The sequence below is a fragment of the Engystomops pustulosus genome, chromosome 3, assembly GCF_040894005.1.
Source record: "Engystomops pustulosus chromosome 3, aEngPut4.maternal, whole genome shotgun sequence".
Classification (NCBI taxonomy): Eukaryota; Metazoa; Chordata; class Amphibia; order Anura; family Leptodactylidae; genus Engystomops; species Engystomops pustulosus.
Genome location: NC_092413.1, coordinates 217,740,621 through 217,759,110, shown reverse-complemented (window position 1 = coordinate 217,759,110; position 18,490 = coordinate 217,740,621). Strand labels below are relative to the sequence as shown.

The 18,490-nt window shown below is 47.0% G+C and overlaps 1 protein-coding gene across 5 annotated transcripts in view; it reads left to right on the top strand.

The window, feature by feature from the left end:
• The window catches only part of HMBOX1 (homeobox containing 1), a 54,522-nt gene extending 36,625 nt beyond the window's left edge, over window positions 1–17,897 (top strand). For 2 of the 5 annotated variants that reach the window (XM_072143832.1, XM_072143829.1), the window contains 8 exons: window positions 2,976–3,449; window positions 10,804–10,889; window positions 11,117–11,227; window positions 11,816–11,969; window positions 13,658–13,740; window positions 15,874–15,969; window positions 16,947–17,041; window positions 17,736–17,897. In XM_072143832.1, coding sequence (XP_071999933.1) covers window positions 2,989–3,449; window positions 10,804–10,889; window positions 11,117–11,227; window positions 11,816–11,969; window positions 13,658–13,740; window positions 15,874–15,969; window positions 16,947–17,041; window positions 17,736–17,873 — 1,224 coding nt within the window. In that variant the 5' untranslated portion in view covers window positions 2,976–2,988 and the 3' untranslated portion in view covers window positions 17,874–17,897. Of the gene's footprint in view, window positions 1–2,975; window positions 3,450–10,803; window positions 10,890–11,116; window positions 11,228–11,815; window positions 11,970–13,657; window positions 13,741–15,873; window positions 15,970–16,946; window positions 17,042–17,729 lie in introns of all 5 variants that reach the window. The other 3 variants (XM_072143831.1, XM_072143830.1, XM_072143834.1) reach the window with 3 other exon arrangements.
• Window positions 17,898–18,490: the final 593 nt, after the last annotated feature.

The window sequence follows — 18,490 nt, the reverse complement described above, 5'->3', positions numbered from 1 at the left end:
GGTGTAGTCACAGAGCAGTAAGAGCACCCATGCTGACCCCTGACCACTGCTGGCTATGATAGAAAGGTGTCAGGACACAGGACATGGCAGCTCGCTGTGTATGGGGGGTGTAGTCACAGAGGGGTCAGAGCGTCCATGCTGATCCCTGACCACTGCTGGCTATGATAGAAAGGTGTCAGGACACACAGGACATGGCAGCTCCCTGTGTATGGGGGGTGTAGTCACAGAGGGGTCAGAGCGCCCATGCTGACCCCTGACCACTGCTGGCTATGATAGAAAGGTGTCAGGACACAGGACATGGCAGCTCGCTGTGTATGGGGGGTGTAGTCACAGAGGGGTCAGAGCGTCCATGCTGATCCCTGACCACTGCTGGCTATGATAGAAAGGTGTCAGGACACACAGGACATGGCAGCTCCCTGTGTATGGGGGGTGTAGTCACAGAGGGGTCAGAGCGCCCATGCTGACCCCTGACAACTGCTGGCTATGATAGGTGTCAGGACACACAGGACATGGCAGCTCCCTGTGTATGGGGGGGTGTAGTCACAGAGGGGTCAGAGCGCCCATGCTGACCCTAGACCACTGCTGGCTATGATAGGTGTCAGGACACACAGGACATGGCAGCTCGCTGTGTATGGGGGGTGTAGTCACAGAGGGGTCAGAGCGCCCATGCTGACCCCTGACTACTGCTGACTATGATAGAAAGGTGTCAGGACACACAGGACATGGCAGCTCGCTGTGTATGGGGGGTGTAGTCACAGAGGGGTCCGAGCGCTCATGCTGACCCCTGACCACTGCTGGCTATGATAGAAGGGTGTCAGGACACACAGGACATGGCAGCTCGCTGTGTATGGGGGGTGTAGTCACAGAGGGGTCAGAGCGCCCATGCTGACCCCTTACCACTGCTGGCTATGATAGAAAGGTATCAGGACACACAGGACATGGCAGCTTGCTGTGTATGGGGGGTGTAGTCACAGAGGGGTCAGAGCACCCATGCTGACCCCTGACCACTGCTGGCTATGATAGAAAGGTGTCAGGACACAGGACATGGCAGCTCGCTGTGTATGGGGGATGTAGTCACAGAGGGGTCAGAGCGCCCATGCTGACCCCTGACCACTGCTGGCTATGATAGAAAGGTGTCAGGACACACAGGACACGGCAGCTCGCTGTGTATGGGGGGTGTAGTCACAGAGGGGTCAGAGCGCCCATGCTGACCCCTGACCACTGCTGGCTATGATAGAAAGGTGTCAGGACACACAGGACATGGCAGCTCGCTGTGTATGGGGGGTGTAGTCACAGAGGGGTCAGAGCGCCCAAGCTGACCCCTGACCACTGCTGGCTATGATAGAAAGGTGTCAGGACACACAGGACATGGCAGCTCGCTGTGTATGGGGGGTGTAGTCACAGAGCAGTCAGAGCACCCATGCTGACCCCTGACCACTGCTGGCTATGATAGAAAGGTGTCAGGACACACAGGACATGGCAGCTCGCTGTGTATGGGGGGTGTAGTCACAGAGGGGTCAGAGCACCCATGCTGACCCCTGACCACTGCTGGCTATGATAGGTGTCAGGACACAGGACAGGATAATGTCATGGTTAGGGGATCTCTCTAGTGTTTTGTTCTTTTCCTGTGATGACTAATATTTACTCGTTGTCTGAAATGTTTACTTTTCTCTTTCCCGTTTGTAGTAATTATCATCAGGTCATTAATCAGGCAGAGCCCTGTGCACATAATAAGGGGACAGGACACATTGTTTGCTCATTTTTCACTGTAACACAAGTACTTCTCCTTATTCTGCACTGGAGACTTTGGCCACTCTGGTCTATTGTCACACTGGGGATTTTGGGAGTAGATACCATTGTATCCTGTCTGGACAATTCTCTTTGAGATCAACAGGCTGGACTCCAGACTGATACATTGTAACAAACGAGTCTAGCATAGAAGTTGGCTGAGACTTGCATTCACAGGGAGACATTTGCCTCCTTTAGCTCCCAATTGCTGGATATGGGAAGGTTTATAATTGTGGGGCATTATAAATACATTTTATGATGAGGGACAGGGGGTTTGCTATTCTGCCTGTGGTTTGGAAGAGTTTGCATGAGATGGTGATATATTTTACAGAACATAATATTAGGGTGACCTTGATTGCAGCCTGGAATGTAGGGAGCGATAAGGAGCCCGGACCGTGGGAATACAATGGGATTTAGTCTTGGCTCGGAGAACTGGGGTCTTCCATATGAAGAAAACCTTTCCCCCTGTGACATCATTGGGGACATCTCCTGTACTGGTTGTGGTCAGGCCATATTACTCCATTTTAGGATTGTTGTCAGAGAATGGAAACATCCTTGATTGTATCCCAAAGTGCAATCCATTGAGGTTCCAGACTGATACATTGTAGCAAACTATCGCGGTGTACAATAATCGTTGCAGACCCTCGGCTAAGAGATGTAGTTTGGCCATTCAGGTTTTGCATGGATATGAAAAAGCTCCTGTCACTAGACATAACAGATATTAAAGTAGAGAATTTTGACCTCCTGGGCTGAAGAATAGACCTTATTAAGAGGGTTTCATTTTGACCATTTTTCATATTGGTGATTCATCCTCAGGACAGACCATCGGTGTAAGACCAGAGAGAGTCCTTTAATTGATTCATCTGTGTCTGGCAGCCTCCAGCAGCGCCCTCCTCATTGTAGTGTCCATAGTGGATAACTGCAGCTCACCACCTATTCATTGAAGAGGTGCGGAGCCCCATTACCTGGACACAGCCGGTACATGGTGGTTAAAGCTGTCTCCTTCCGCCTCTGTCGATCAGGTCTAGTCCGGGGGGGCCAGAAGCAGCTGGAGCACTACCCGTATGGCTAATTAACAATATTAGCCACATATTTGGTAATTTCTTTGCTCTGAAATATACCACTCACTTGTAACATTATGTCCTCCTTTCTTTATTATACTAATTTCTCTCTTTTGTGTCTTACAGTCTGCCGGAAACCATGTCCCATTACACAGATGAGCCCAGGTTCACCATAGAGCAGATAGACCTGCTCCAGCGCCTCCGGCGCACAGGAATGACCAAACATGAGATCCTCCACGCCCTGGAGACGTTAGACCGCCTGGACCAAGAACACAGCGATAAATTTGGAAGGAGAACCGCCTACGGGAGCAGCACCTACAGCACCACCAACGTCCCCGCATCATCCTCCTCCACTGCCACCGCCTCCACACAGACCCTCCATTGTGGCATGTCCCCATCACCCAGCAATAGCTGTGACACTTCCCCACAACCATGCACTACCAATCAGAACGGCAGAGAGAGCAGCGAGAGGCTCCCGACCTCCAACGGCAAGCTCTCCCCGACCCGCTACCACACCAACAGCATCGGCCCAAGGTCGTACAGCTTCGAGGCGTCCGAGGAGGACCTAGACGTGGACGACAAGGTGGAGGAGCTCATGAGGTCAGTGCCGGGTGTAATGCTCAAGACTGAAAGCCAGCAGCTGGTTCTCGTCTGTGCACACATTCATTCTCTGAAGTTTGTCCTAAACCCTCTTGTCTCAGTAGCGGAGGAATGGGAAGGTCAGATGTAAGAAATGCATTATGTTAAAATATCCTTGAATCGTTTTCTGTATTTTTTTTACCAAGGTTTTAAAAGTTACATTTGCTTCTTGAAAGGCTTTTGGGCAACCAATGCGCCTGCTCATAGCTTACACGGGGAAGATTTCCAATACAGTTTTCCCCCAAAGTATCCAGGGCAAAAACTTTAAAGAAGACCTGTCACCAGAATTTTACCCCCCAAACTAACAATGCCTGCTGGTAAAGGGTTACAAGTATTCTACATATCACCTAATATTAGCTGCCAGCGCCAGGCATTGTGCCTTAATTACAGCCGCCTTTCCAATATGCAAATTAGCGTACTTGACTCTTTTATTCAAGATATGACTCCCAGGCTGCCAGGGAACCAAGCCCCCTTATTTTGACTGACCGCTCTTTGCCTCTTCAAATCTCAGGCACTGCCCCGACTCCTCCTTCCTGATCGGCAGGTCTCACTGCTAGGACATGCTGCCGTATGAAACTATTACTTAGGGACCCTCTGCCTATATTCAACTACAGATACATAAAGCTCTATTTACATTTTGGGAAACATTGTGTCAAATGTTTTACACAGTGCCTTGTTACATTTGTGCCATGTGACCGGGTGATGTCATCCAAGGTCCTTTTCCCCTTAAAATTTTCCATATGTACCCCATGTATGTATCTGATCACATGAAATCACAGCTGCCTCCATGGAGGATGGGGAGTAGTAGAAGTCCATGGAGGCTGCTGTGATTTCATGTAGTTGGATATATACATGGGGTAGATATGGCAAAATGCAGGAGGGAAAGGACCTTTGTGTCATGTGACCAGGGTGATGTCATCTAAGTGCTGTATAGTGAGGAGGCATAAGACCCGAGGAGTAGGTAGGAGGGTCGGCCTAGCAGGACATTCCCCCTCTGATACCAGGGAATCGAACTACATAAAGTTGATTAATGTGGATGGGAGTGAAACAATTTTTAGCTAAAAGAAGTTTGTCATTTAGTTAATACGGCTTTAAGGAACGTGTCACTGGCTGTATATGTGACAATGTGACGACTGCTTCTCTTTAAAAGTGTTTTCTAACCCAAAATCCCACTGGTCAGCTCCCTTTTGCAACTTGTTCCAGGGGCACAGCCCAGTCCCCTCCAACCTATACCATTCCCCCAAACAGAAGGTGCATGGTACATTGCCCACTGATGGGTTTCCCTGGTTAGTTTGGAATATCCCTTTAAGGAAGAGTTAAATAGAAGATGATGACTTTGACTCTTTTGGCTCTTTTGCTTTTTAGATTAATGGAGATTTGAAAGTTTCTGCTTGGCTCCCAATAGCGCTTTGTCCTCCAACCAGCTCCTGGTAATGCAATCCCCCCCTCAGTGTCTGGCCTGCGTTACACGAGACGTTGGCCTAATTTGTGATCCCTCATTGGAGTCCTGCCCATTAAGAAGTCGTATATTCAAGCCGATCTATTTCTAATTGGGTCTCCTTCACTATTCGAGCTGAATTGCTTGTGACACCAAAGTAGGTCTCCAGTGACTAAATCACATGCGGAAACTTCAGGAGCGATCGTTGTGTCCACGGCCCGGCAGAGGTTTCTTCTGGGTTCATGTAGAACTTGTCGGAGGGTACGGTCAGTTTTCGGTATAGTCGGTCTTCTCTCCCTTTGCATTGTCTTAGGAGGCCCTTTAGGTGCCACCTTGGGCGACCTATTGCTCTGCATGGATAATTTGCCATAACTGGTCTTCGAGGTGTTAAGTGTGTCTAATAGCCAGAAGGCAGAACAATCAATCGGACTCATCAGGTCACTTCTGGGTAAAGGGGGGGGGGTCATCTTTCCCCTTTAAGTTATTGGGACTCTTGTGTTTCTAACCTGATGAAATAGTAGCGCAGGCCGCGCTGCTTGCTTTATAGATCCGTTTGCTAAACAAATACTGGTTTCTCCGTGAAACGCTTTAATTGGTTTAGAAAATTTCTCATTTCTTTTTTAATTAGAAAACAGATTAAAATTCAGTTGTGGCCTTTACTTGCAGCTGTATATCATTGCATTGTTTAATTAAGTGCTCTCACTCCCGAACTTAGCAATCCGCTCGGTGCACAGGCGCAACGCCGCGCCGCTGACTCCGGACGCCCGTCTGTATGCAGAGGCATAGGGAACACACCGGTGCATTAGAAGAGGCATAATTAATATACCATAATTACTGGGGTTTTAAATAATTCATAACAGCAGTAAGGCTGCTTATTATAGACCGACATACAGGGCAACATGCCTTTAATAGTAAGTAAGGGGAGAAAGTGAAACCTGACTGAGGAGGTGCTGAAGCAGCTTGCGTTGCATTATTTCCTTTTAATTGCATGGAGGAAATCTGATTAATAGTGCAAGCTGAGATGTGGAATTATATGGCACAATGGATGCACAGCTCCTGTGATGTCTGTACAAGCATAATAATAATAATTCCTTTATATAGCGCACACAGATTACGCAGCGCTGCACAGAGTTTGCCAAATCGGTCCCTGTCCCCAATGGGGCTCACAATCTAATCAACCTACCAGTATGTTTTGGAGCGTGAGAGGAAACCCATGTAAACACGGAGAGAACATACAAACTCTTTGCAGGTGTTGAACCCTGGGACTTGAACCCAGGTCCCCAGCAGTGCAAGGCTGTAATGCTAACCACTGAGCCACCGTGCCAGATGTAGCTATTTATATGACTATATTAAATTGTGTGTACTGAGCAAGCTGTATGTGAAAAATCTGACTAATAGTGCAAGCTGAGATGCGTAATTGTACGGCGCAATGGGTACAGTGCAGGTTTATAACCACCTATTGGATATGATGTCAAAATTTCGTCTTCTGTTCACGCAAGCAGTATGAGTATGAGTATAACAATCTGATTAATAGCACAGGCTGAGATGTGGAATAATAGTGTGTGATGTCTACACAAGGCAAGTTCAAGTTTATAACCATCTATGGATTTAATATATCTGCTACGGCTTTGTATATGAGGGTATAGAATTGTGTGTCCTGAGCCAGCAATACGAGAAAATCTGATTAATAGTACAAGCTGAGATGGGGAATTATATGCAGCAATGTAGCTCAGCTACTGTGATATATGTACAAGCACAGTCCAGGATTATAACAATCTATGGATGTAGTATTCAAATTGCGGGTTGTGTGCAAGTATTTAAAGAAAAATCTGATTATTAGTGCAAGCTGAGATGCTGAATTTTATGGCACGGTTGATGTTGGGCTTTTCTCTTATTAAACCAGACTCCAGGTTTTTAACAATCTATGGGTATAATATACCAGCTTCAGCTTTTTGTATGAAGCTATTGAATTTTGTGTTCTGAGCAAGCAGTATGAGAAAAATCTGTTTAATAGTGCAGGCTGAAATGAAAGATATGATATGATTCCTGCTTGTCTTTTATAAATGCAATGGTAACAGCTTTCTACATAAAGTTGTCAAGTTGTGTTCTTACGGCATCCGTTGCCAGGTATGTTAAAAATCTGATTAATTGTGCATGCTGTGCTATGAGATGATGTGGTGTATTTGTTGCCTGGTGTTTTGCTTTCTGCTCTGGGACAATCTAGCTTTATAACTGACTCCTATGGACATAATGCAACAGCTTTATAGATTGATTCCTCAAGCTGTTTATCCATTGCGTTTGCAACCAATGTGAGTAATTCAATAAAATCTGATTAATAATGGCAGCTAAGATGAAGAAATTATATAGTTTGATTGCTTCTTGGCTGCCACGATCCAACTTAGAAATGGAAAGGTTGTGCGGATGATGTGTAAAAGGGTTTTTTATTCAAATAACTGTCCTCGGTAAGTAGTGTGTGATGAGAAAAATCTGATTAATAGTGCTGGCTGAGATGTAAGGGTGCTGGACAGGGACAATCTCATTTTTATTTTAACAGATAATTTCCAATGGTTGTATTACAACAGGTACAACTTCTTATATTATGTTGTGTGGCAACTTTTGTGTGTAATTTAAAAATATCTGATTAATAGTACAAGCTGAGATGGCAATGAGGTGACTGCTTTTTCAGCTCCTGTTGAGCTGGATGCCTGCCAGCAAGCTACATGGAGTCGCAGCTGCATTCCTGCATCATCATCATTATCTCCTCGCTTTTTTATCAAGTCTTATTACCATGCTGATGTTTTCGAGTGACAGAGAAATGCAGCTGGAGCTAGTAGTAAGCTTCTATCTTACCCCCTAGTACATGTCACTTCTGCTCCACGATGTCCTATACGACCCTGCTGAGTAAGAACGTTATGGAACAGATTCTCCTCCACTTCTGTGTGCGGTGTATGGGAGACGTTGTTGCCGCTAGTCTCCAGCCACCAGCTTCAAGACGACTGAGCGTTAAAGATTAGATCCTGCATAGGGAAAACCCACTGAAAATACAAGTTATAACACTTAGTTTTATAATGGCCAGAACCGGGGCTCCTCCTCATACAGCTGTGACGACGAACCTTTTACAGACTGAGTGCCCAAACTACAACTAAAAATCCACAATTTTCAGCAATTTAAGTGGTATTTGCTACCCTGTTTTATCACAGGTTTCAGTCATATTGGCAAAGAAGAAGAAATAGAAATTTGGGTTATCCTCCAGGCTACCCTGAACAGGAAGAATCATAGGGCCTGGAATAGGAGCTCCAATGTTAATTCAGCACAGGCCACGTCTCCTTGGCACATATTGGGCTGCTTGTCACTGCAGGAGGGGGTCCTTGATTCCTGTATAGAGATCTATGTTCTGGGTGAGAGGGCTCCAAGTGCCACCTCTGGCACCCGTGCCATGGGTTCGCCACCATTATCATACAGGCAGGTTGTGATATTGTTCAAGATTGCTATCTATACAGGGTGATGGCTATAACTGGATATGTCCTTAAAGGAACAAGGAATGTACAAGTAGGGACTGATTACACACATGTCCAATCCTATAGAGTTATATTGGGGTTCTGATAAACCTCCTCCCCTTAATCCTAATACTCCTGAGTAAGGATGTCCAGCACACCAGATTCTATGGAACTACAAATGAATGAATAAAGGAGGAAGCTGTTTTTATGGAGCTCGATGTTTCTCCTTTTTTGTCTTTGATGCAGTATTAGTGGCCCCTGATAGGACTGGAAATGACCAGGAGAAAAATAACGCCCCGATCCTGCTCATGGTTCACACACAACATTTTTTTTAAGACCTGGATCCGCCGGGAAGTACCAGGGGTCGAATTTAATAAGCCGCCTCCTTGGGTCACAAGACGTCATTTTTGCTTACCGGGGACCACATTTCTTGTGTTGCTTCTGGTCGGAGAAGGCCCCTCAGTGGTTGAAGAGTTTCCTGTCAGGGAGCCGGATAATCTTCTGTTGATCTGTTCTGGATCCAGTCGTCTTGCAGTTTAGATGTAGACCAACGTCTATAGACCAATGTTGACAGCCCATTGTCTAACCAGTCTTGGCCACACACAGGAGGGGAGTTGTTTCTGTGACCGGTCGTCTTATAGCTAGATACCATGTGAAAAGCAGTGGCTCCTGCTATGACCAGTTGTCTTACAGCTGGATATAGAGAGATATAAAGCTGTGGAGGAGGCTCCTGCTATGACCAGTTGTCTTACAGCTAGATATAGAGAGATGTAAAGCTGTGGAGGAGGCTCCTGCTATGGCCAGTTGTCTTACAGCTAGATATAGAGAGATGTAAAGCTGTGAAGGAGGCTCCTGCTATGACCAGTTGTCTTACAGCTGGATATAGAGAGATGTAAAGCTGTGGAGGAGGCTCCTGCTATGGCCAGTTGTCTTACAGCTGGGTATAGAGAGATGTAAAGCTGTGGAGGAGGCTCCTGCTATGGCCAGTTGTCTTACAGCTGGATATAGAGAGATGTAAAGCTGTGGAGGAGGCTCCTGCTATGACCAGTTGTCTTACAGCTAGATATAGAGAGATGTAAAGCTGTGGAGGAGGCTCCTGCTATGGCCAGTTATCTTACAGCTAGATATAGAGAGATGTAAAGCTGTGGAGGAGGCTCCTGCTATGGCCAGTTATCTTACAGCTAGATATAGAGAGATGTAAAGCTGTGGAGGAGGCTCCTGCTATGACCAGTTGTCTTACAGCTAGATATAGAGAGATGTAAAGCTGTGGAGGAGGCTCCTGCTATGGCCAGTTATCTTACAGCTAGATATAGAGAGATGTAAAGCTGTGGAGGAGGCTCCTGCTGTGACCAGTTGTCTTACAGCTGGATATGGAGAGATGTAAAGCTGTGCAGGAGGCTCCTGCTATGGCCAGTTGTCTTACAGCTAGATATAGAGAGCTGTAAAGCTGTGGAGGAGGCTCCTGCTACGACTAGTTGTCTTACAGCTAGATATAGAGAGATGTAAAGCTGTGGAGGAGGCTCCTGCTTTGTTGTCCTACAGTCACACACTTGAGGGGAGCTTTTGCTGCAGCCAGATAGTGAAGAGGTGCATTGTGGGGAGGCTCATGCTGCAGCCATATACAGTATACGTGATAGGAGGACACTGTGTCAGAGTATGAAGTTTCTCAGATGCTATTCTTTAAAGTTTTGGGGGAATAGCATGTGATAAGAACCTGTACATGCTGTCTTTGTGGACGACCCCTTTAAGCCCCGGCTTTGGCTGTTCCTGCTCCGTGCACCTTCTGAACTATTTACCAATATGCACACGTGTCTCTTTAATCCCCCCCTCCCCCGGCCGCTTTATTTTTATGTCCCGGGTTTTATGTCTGAAGTAAGAGATTTATGCCTCCCCTCAGTAATGAAACTTTCCACATGCCATATGGCGCTCACACACCTTCCCCCGAATTACCCTCATCCATCCTGGTGTTATGACACTCCTGATCAGATATGACACTCATTAAAAGCATTGCCAGCCAGCCGGCTTCTTTATGACATGTCACCAGCGCTAGTCTGGCCCCTGGCTCTATACCGCCGCGTTATTAACACTTTCCCGTCACATCCATCATCCCGGCCCGGATTCCCGGACTTGTAGAGGTGCGCCAGAGAAAAGGGGCTCATCCCCAGCTTGTCTGAAGACCTAATTACATCCTGTAATCCAGAGCTACACTCACTATTCTGCCAGTGGTGGAGTCACTGTGTACGTAGTCAAGTAAAGCATCCAGAGAGCTTCACCAGAGGGTTGTATGTAAGTCAGGTGTCCTCAAGTCAGGGACCACCTGTATGTAAAGTGATGATACAGATGATGGTGGTGCTGATGATGTGTTTTTATATCCTCACAGGAGGGACAGCAGTGTCATCAAAGAAGAAATTAAGGCTTTCCTGGCGAATCGGAGAATATCTCAGGCAGTGGTTGCACAAGTCACAGGTGAGTGGCACAATATGGGCAAAAACCGGGCACCCACAATTCACGAAGGGGTCTCCTTCTCCCCCCGGCCACAATGGCTTCAGACTGTACGCTCCATCACAATCGTATTCCCATCTAACCAAAGATCAGGTCCTCAGGCTTCACCCTCTTGCCATTATGTCATGGCCAATAGTCTCCATACAAGTGACCTGCACAGCCCTTGTCTGACCAGAGCCTCTGCCTCGCAGGTATCAGCCAGAGCCGGATCTCACACTGGCTGCTCCAGCAAGGGTCCGACCTCAGCGAGCAGAAGAAGAGAGCGTTTTACAGGTGGTACCAGCTGGAGAAGACAAGTCCAGGTAGGTGGCGATTGTTCTATGCTAGGATTATTATATATTGTATACCTGAAAAAACAAACACTAATGTCCAGTAACCCAGGGGTTAAAGATGGTTTCCGTACAAACCCCCCTCCTTGACTCTTCTGTGAATATTTGGATGGTGTCCTGAATCGTTACTTTCCCGCACCTCCCCGTCGGCTTCTCGGAAACTCCTTCCCCTGCCTGTGATTTCATCTCGTGGGCTTCCCAAATCACATTTCTGTCCAATTAGAGCCCCTGATGCTGTGCAGCCACCGTAATCGCATTGCGAGCCGCGTCCTGCATCGCCGTGCGAGAGAAGCCGCCACCAGCTGCTCGAAATGTCACCCGTCTCCGATGCTCCCACTGCCCTGCATCCATTGTATTTCAGCTTAAAATCTGGTCAGAAATTTCCAAATCAACAACCGGCTCTCTGGTTTTAGCTCTTGACTCCTTCAGAGCTGCGCTCCTCACACATAGGATACAACTCCCCCCGCTGATCGCATGTTTTACCTATACAAAAGTATTTACACCAATAAAGGGACGAGTATCCTTATGTGTAGCAACAGGTTGTGTCCATTTTGGTTACAGGAGCAACGCTCAGTATGAGGCCAGCGCCCATCCCCATAGACGACACAGAGTGGAGGCAAACCCCACCGCCAGTCACCGCCACCTCCGGCACCTTCAGGTTAAGACGAGGAAGTCGTTTCACATGGAGAAAGGAATGTCTGGCCGTCATGGAGAGGTGAGAAGACCCGGAATTATACATCAACTGAGAGGAGCTTAATGCAAGACTAAATATTAGTGATCCTTAATCTTGCTCCAGAGCAGCAATCACTATTTTGCTGGTGGTGAGGTCACTGTGCACAATGCCATAATTTATCATGTGCCAGCAGAATAGTGAGTGCAGCTCTGGAGTACAAAAAAGGATGCATCTCAGGATCAGTACAGGATAAGTAATGTCATGTATGTACACAGTGACTGCACCAGCAGCAGAATAGTGAGTGCAGCTCTGGAGTATAATACAGGATGTAACTCAGGATCAGTACAGGATAAGTAATGTCATGTATGTACACAGTGACTGCACCAGCAGCAGAATAGTGAGTGCAGCTCTGGGGTATAATACAGGATGTAACTCAGGATCAGTACAGGATAAGTAATGTCATGTATGTACACAGTGACTGCACCAGCAGCAGAATAGTGAGTGCAGCTCTGGAGTATAATACAGGATGTAACTCAGGATCAGTACAGGATAAGTAATGCCATGTATGCACACAGTGACTGCACCAGCAGCAGAATAGTGAGTGCAGCTCTGGGGTATAATACAGGATGTAACTCAGGATCAGTACAGGATAAGTAATGTCATGTATGTACACAGTGACTGCACCAGCAGCAGAATAGTGAGTGCAGCTCTGGAGTATAATACAGGATGTAACTCAGGATCAGTACAGGATAAGTAATGTCATGTATGTACACAGTGACTGCACCAGCAGCAGAATAGTGAGTGCAGCTCTGGGGTATAATACAGGATGTAACTCAGGATCAGTACAGGATAAGTAATGTCATGTATGTACACAGTGACTGCACCAGCAGCAGAATAGTGAGTGCAGCTCTGGAGTATAATACAGGATGTAACTCAGGATCAGTACAGGATAAGTAATGTCATGTATGTACACAGTGACTGCACCAGCAGCAGAATAGTGAGTGCAGCTCTGGAGTATAATACAGGATGTAACTCAGGATCAGTACAGGATAAGTAATGTCAGGTATATACACGGTGACTGCACTGTGTCATGTAGTATATACATTTAGATGAAGCTATACATGTCATGTGTAATATTGTAACCTGTCTGTAGTGATGAGGCTTTTATACTCTGCATGTTCCCAGACTCCCCAGTTATTAGTTACATTGTGTTTTGGGCTGTAACAGGTTAATGTGTGACACATCTTTGGGTCGGGTCTGGTTCTTCTGTGATGTAGCGCTGTTCTCTTTGTGCTGCATTACGGTATAAATGTGCTGTCAATTCTTTGTGTATTATTGTTTTTCTTTTGTTTTTTCCTCTAATCTCGCTCTGCCATCTTTTATCGATTGTTACTGTTCCAAAAAGCTTCAGAAGCGCATTTTCGGGAGGCAGAGCAGCGTGGACGGGGGCCAAGTGTCTGCTGTAATAATATTATACCTTGATCTTACTTACTGGATCCAATTTAGTCGCGCATACATCGCCGCGGAGGCCGATAACAGGCAGCCTGATGCTCTGGGTAGAGCTGTCGGGGAGGAAGGGGTTAATTTAAAGAAGCTGGGATGTAGTATGTTAGGGCTGCTCCATACCCTGTCTCCTCCATGTGTCTCACACGTCTGAGCAGTGGATGGAGCCAGGGCCCCTCTCGTTTTGCACATGACGCTCGGTAATTGTGAACACTTGAATTTTTCAGCTATTTTAATGAGAACCAGTATCCGGACGAGGCCAAGCGAGAGGAGATCGCAAACGCCTGCAACGCGGTCATACAGAAACCAGGTGAGCATGACATGTGCGTGTTACTGAACGATGGGGGCACGTCCTCACACTGCTGTGCTCTGTGGAATCAGCAGCTCCACAACCGCTCCTCTCTCCCTCGGGGCAATGCTGTAGCAACCATCTAGTTGTAGGAAATCTACCATTAACTCCATCCTGATAAACCAGGGACATTACTCCTAGACCCAGGCACCGGGACTGTGGGAATCATCTTATATTTGTTATCCATGGCCTCCTCCCTGCTAAAATCAACTTTTATTATTTTGCTAATGAGTCTGAAGGTCTTTGAGGGTCCAGAGCCCCTTCATACTATAGCTTCACAGGATGTTGCAGTATGCAGGAGCACTTCCCCTCCCACTGTGTGAGATTACAGTGCGCTGAGGGAGGGGGTTGGAAACATTGTAACAGCCTGTGAAGCTACAGCGTGGAGGGGCCCTGATAACACCCTTGAAAGGTCTTCTGAATTATTAGCATAATTTTAAAAGTTTTGCTATAACTGGGCATCGGGTCTTGTGACTGACATGTGATGCTGAAACGTTTCCACTTCTATCATAGCCACATCCTGGTCTTGCACACAGAGCGCTGGACTTTTATCATATTTTCCAGCAATAAAAGTCAAGTGACATCTATATGATGATAATTGGTCAGGGGGGCATCTATAAACCATGGCACGATCCAGCGCCCCTCATTGTGCCTCTGACTGATCCCCCCCTGGTATGCAGATCATGGATATCTCCTATACACCAAGCTGTAACCTGCCGGGTGGGAGTGCAGCCAATGGAGGTCTCCACCGCTGACCCCTCTTGTTGTTCGGAGCGGCTGGCACCCGTTTCACACCCTCGCAAAATGCCACCGAAAGATGTTTTTGTTTGTCATCTTTGCATATTATTCAGCAAAGACCTTGAAATGTTATGTAAAAAATCCCGGCTATCTACATAATTTATGTCTGAACAATCATTCATTCTCTATTAAAGTCCTTGGTGGGAAGCCAGACCCCGCTACAAGAGAGCGGCGTGCCAAGAGAGCGCTGGCATCGTGTAAGGTGCGCGCAGCTTCTCCATACTCTCAAGGTTAAGAAAGCTGCCCGCGCCTGTACACCGCACCAGGGGGGCAGAGCACCCGCTTACATGGTATAGTGCACTGCCCACACTACTGCAACCAAGACCCCCATCAAGGCTCCGCTGGGGTTTGTAGTTCTGCAGCAACTCTAAGGGCCTTAGTGTGTAGATTTGAGGCTCTTTAAAGTGGATGTCCAGCCACAGGAGTGAAAAATCAAGCTGCAACCTGTACCGATTGGTGAGGGTATTTGTGGTAGCCCCCCTTCCCCAAAGGATCATGTGAACGGGGGTCTGTTGTACCACGAATTAACCCAGCAGTGAGTAGCATGTGTGCCCGCTGCTCTATTCATCTCTATGGCGCTGGCTGACATAGCCGAGTGCCGAACTCCACTACTTCCATAAACCGTGTATGGAGGGGCCGCGCACATGTCCGACCCGACACTCCATTCATTTGGGGATCTACTACTGTGACCCCCCACCGATCAGCAAGCTATCCCCATCCTGTGGATTGCCGGTTGCTTGTTATGACTGGTCATTCCCTTTAAGTCGCAACATTCTCTGATGCTTTTAGAAGAAAAATACAACAATTAGCAAACCCCTCGCTAAAACAATGTCATCTGATTGTTTCTACGTCACTGTAACATAAAATATAATGTCCGGCCCCCTCCAGGCGAGCGCATACGGCTGTGGCTGGCAGGACGGGCGTGCTCGTCTAGTATCACAAGGCCTGGTTACTGACCAGCATCTTCTGTGATTGAAAAGATTTGGTTTGAAACAAAGCAAACAATATGAAGAGCATGTGCAGTACTACAGGATCAGAGGGGCAAGGTCTGGTGTTATGAAGGAGGGAGAGGAATATGGGGGGCGGTAGCTTCCCCTTTAAGATCAGATATATTGATGACGTGACGCACTAAAGGGGACGTTCCACATTTCCCTCCCGGTTTTGTACAGGAAACCTCGGAGCATAGGTTGTTAGTAAATGTTCTTTAAGCTATGGGGCGCCATATTCATCCGTTGTATGTGGTGCATGTGCACTGGAGGAAATCCTCTAATCTCTTCTGGTCTCTTCTCCTTCCAGGCAAGAAGCTCTCCGACCTGGAACGCGTCACCTCCCTGAAAGTCTACAACTGGTTCGCCAACAGACGGAAGGAGATAAAACGAAGAGCCAATATCGGTAATGTATCACGACGCGGCCATAAGATAGCGTGTACAGGGACCTCCTACATGAATAGCCCCCCCATTCCTGTGCATATTCTCCACCTTACCCCCATCATCACCATCATCATCTCATCCGTCCGGAGTTATTATTCTGTTGCCCCCAAAAAAGCTTCCAAACGTGAAAATACCTGAAATTAGCCAGGAAAAAAAAAACGAATCGCACGCTGATGAGCAGAGAGAATTATAAGGAATCCTTGTAATTACCAGGGCAGACTAACGAGCCCATAACACTGGGTGATGAGTGCGATAACCTGGGGGACGGATCTGGAGTCTGGGTGTCTAATATCGCCGTTGGCTAATGAATGGCGCACGGCGGCGGCGCTGCTTATTTGTATTCTCCGGCAGGTTATTACGTTTATTGCTCTTGCATGAATAATTAGCCGATACATATGCGTCCTGCATCGTCATTAGTGATACATTTAGCCCCTGATTACCATAATGTGTCTGACTGTAGGGGTGCTGTCACCTGTGCAGGGATCAGGGGGTTAAATGTGACGCTGGGGTTATGGGAGTATGATGAGTGCCGGGCACATCGCATGGCGTCGGCTTCTTAGTTTTTATGATCTTTCCTTAGGGTTTTCCACAAATTTTACTTTTCCTCATTCTGAGCCCAACTCTGGCCCCCGTTTAGTCTGATTTCACTTTTGTTTTTAGTCTTCCCTGGTTCTCTCTTACATTTCCAACACTTCTAACTGTTCCTTCCCCCTATTTGTTGGTCTCCGCGGCCCCTCCCCCTATTTGTTGCTCGCCGCGCTCCCCCCCCCCCCCCCCCCCTTGTGGCGACTCCAACCCCCCACCTTCTTTGGTAACACACCACCACATTGGAGTAGGTCCCTTCATCCCCCCCCCCCATCCCACCTGTGTGTGTGTGCGAGCGAGTGCTCTAAATTTGCCTCAGCAGATAATTTAGGGTCATATTTGGTTTTTTCGAAGAAGCAGCAATCCTGGAGAGTCATGGCATCGATGTTCAAAGTCCCGGTGGCCACTCGAACAGCGACGACGTAGATGGGAACGACTACTCGGAACAGGTGAGCCTCTGGACCAGTGCTCCAAGGTCCATCACAAATATCCTGTCTACTGCAGATTTTTTTGGGGGGCCAATCTTAGAAACCCCTAAAAGCCATCAGAATGGGGGTCCTCATGTTCTATCCCCCACTCTCCTCATATCATGGTAAGAAGTGGAAATATACATATATACTAAGCCAACAAAAGTGATCTGACAGCGGCTTATTGCCCTGCTGTAGTCGTAGTCGGAAGCGCAAAGTGTTTGGAAATTTGAATTAAAGCCATAATTTTACCCTGTGGATAGAGGATAATTTATAGATTACTGGGGGTCTGACCACTACAAGAAGGGGGATTCCTCATTCGCCTTTTAAGACATAATTTGATATTTTTTCTACATGGTTGGGGTCCAATCTATGAAACCCCACCAATCATTAGAACTTGTGTCCCCCAGTTCTATCCCCCACTCTCCTTATATCATGGGAAGAAGAGGGATTCGGAAATAACATTATTTGTGGGAGAAGTAATGTGGCCGTACCTTATTACACTCCTGTAGTCGTAGTCGCTGTCACGTAGTCGTAGTCAGAAACACAAAGTGCTTGGAAATTGGATAAGTTGTAGATTACTGGGGGGGGTCTGACCACTACTAGAAGAGGGCCTCCTTGTCCGCGTGTTGAGATTTAATTAGATATTTTGCGCTTATTTTCTCTACATACTTAGGATGACAGCACCAGTCACAGCGATCACCAGGACCCCATCTCCCTGGCCGTGGAAATGGCCGCCGTCAATCACACCATCCTAGCGCTGGCCCGGCAGGGCGCCGGAGAGATCAAGACAGAAGCTCTGGACGACGACTGACGGCTTTAAAAAAAAAAAAAACACAGCTGAGAAATGGGGTCAATCCACAAAATAAAGGAAGGAAAAAAAAACTAAAAACATATAAAAAAAAATTTATAACAAAAACCGTACTTTAGATTTTAGAAGTAGCACCTTAGCAAAAACTTTCCTGGGTCCTTAATTAAGTGTTCCTATTATCAGTATAACTGCAGTCTCTCTCTCTCTCTCTTGTACGTCGAGTTAGCTGGTAGGGTCTCGTCCTGTGAAGATGGCATGGTGCCCATAACCGTCGCGTCCGCTTTCTCAGTATTAATTCCAGCCATAAACCCCGCCCCCTGACCCCGCCCCCGAGGTCTAGAACACACTACTCAGTTCTGGCATTCCAGTTTACAAGTGCTTCCAGCCCCTCCTCCTCCTCCCGCACACCCGTCTGTCCGACTATAAGCTATAAGCACTTTTTTTTTTTTTTTTGTAAATTTTTGTCCATCTTTGGGAAAAATCAAAAAGACTTTTTAGAAAGTAAGAAGCGTAATAATAAAAAAGAAAAATTCACTGTGGCACCAGTCCTGTACCAGTCCGATGCAGCCTTACCCTCCGCCTCATCCTCTATTGCAATCCTGATCGCGTCATTAAGGGGC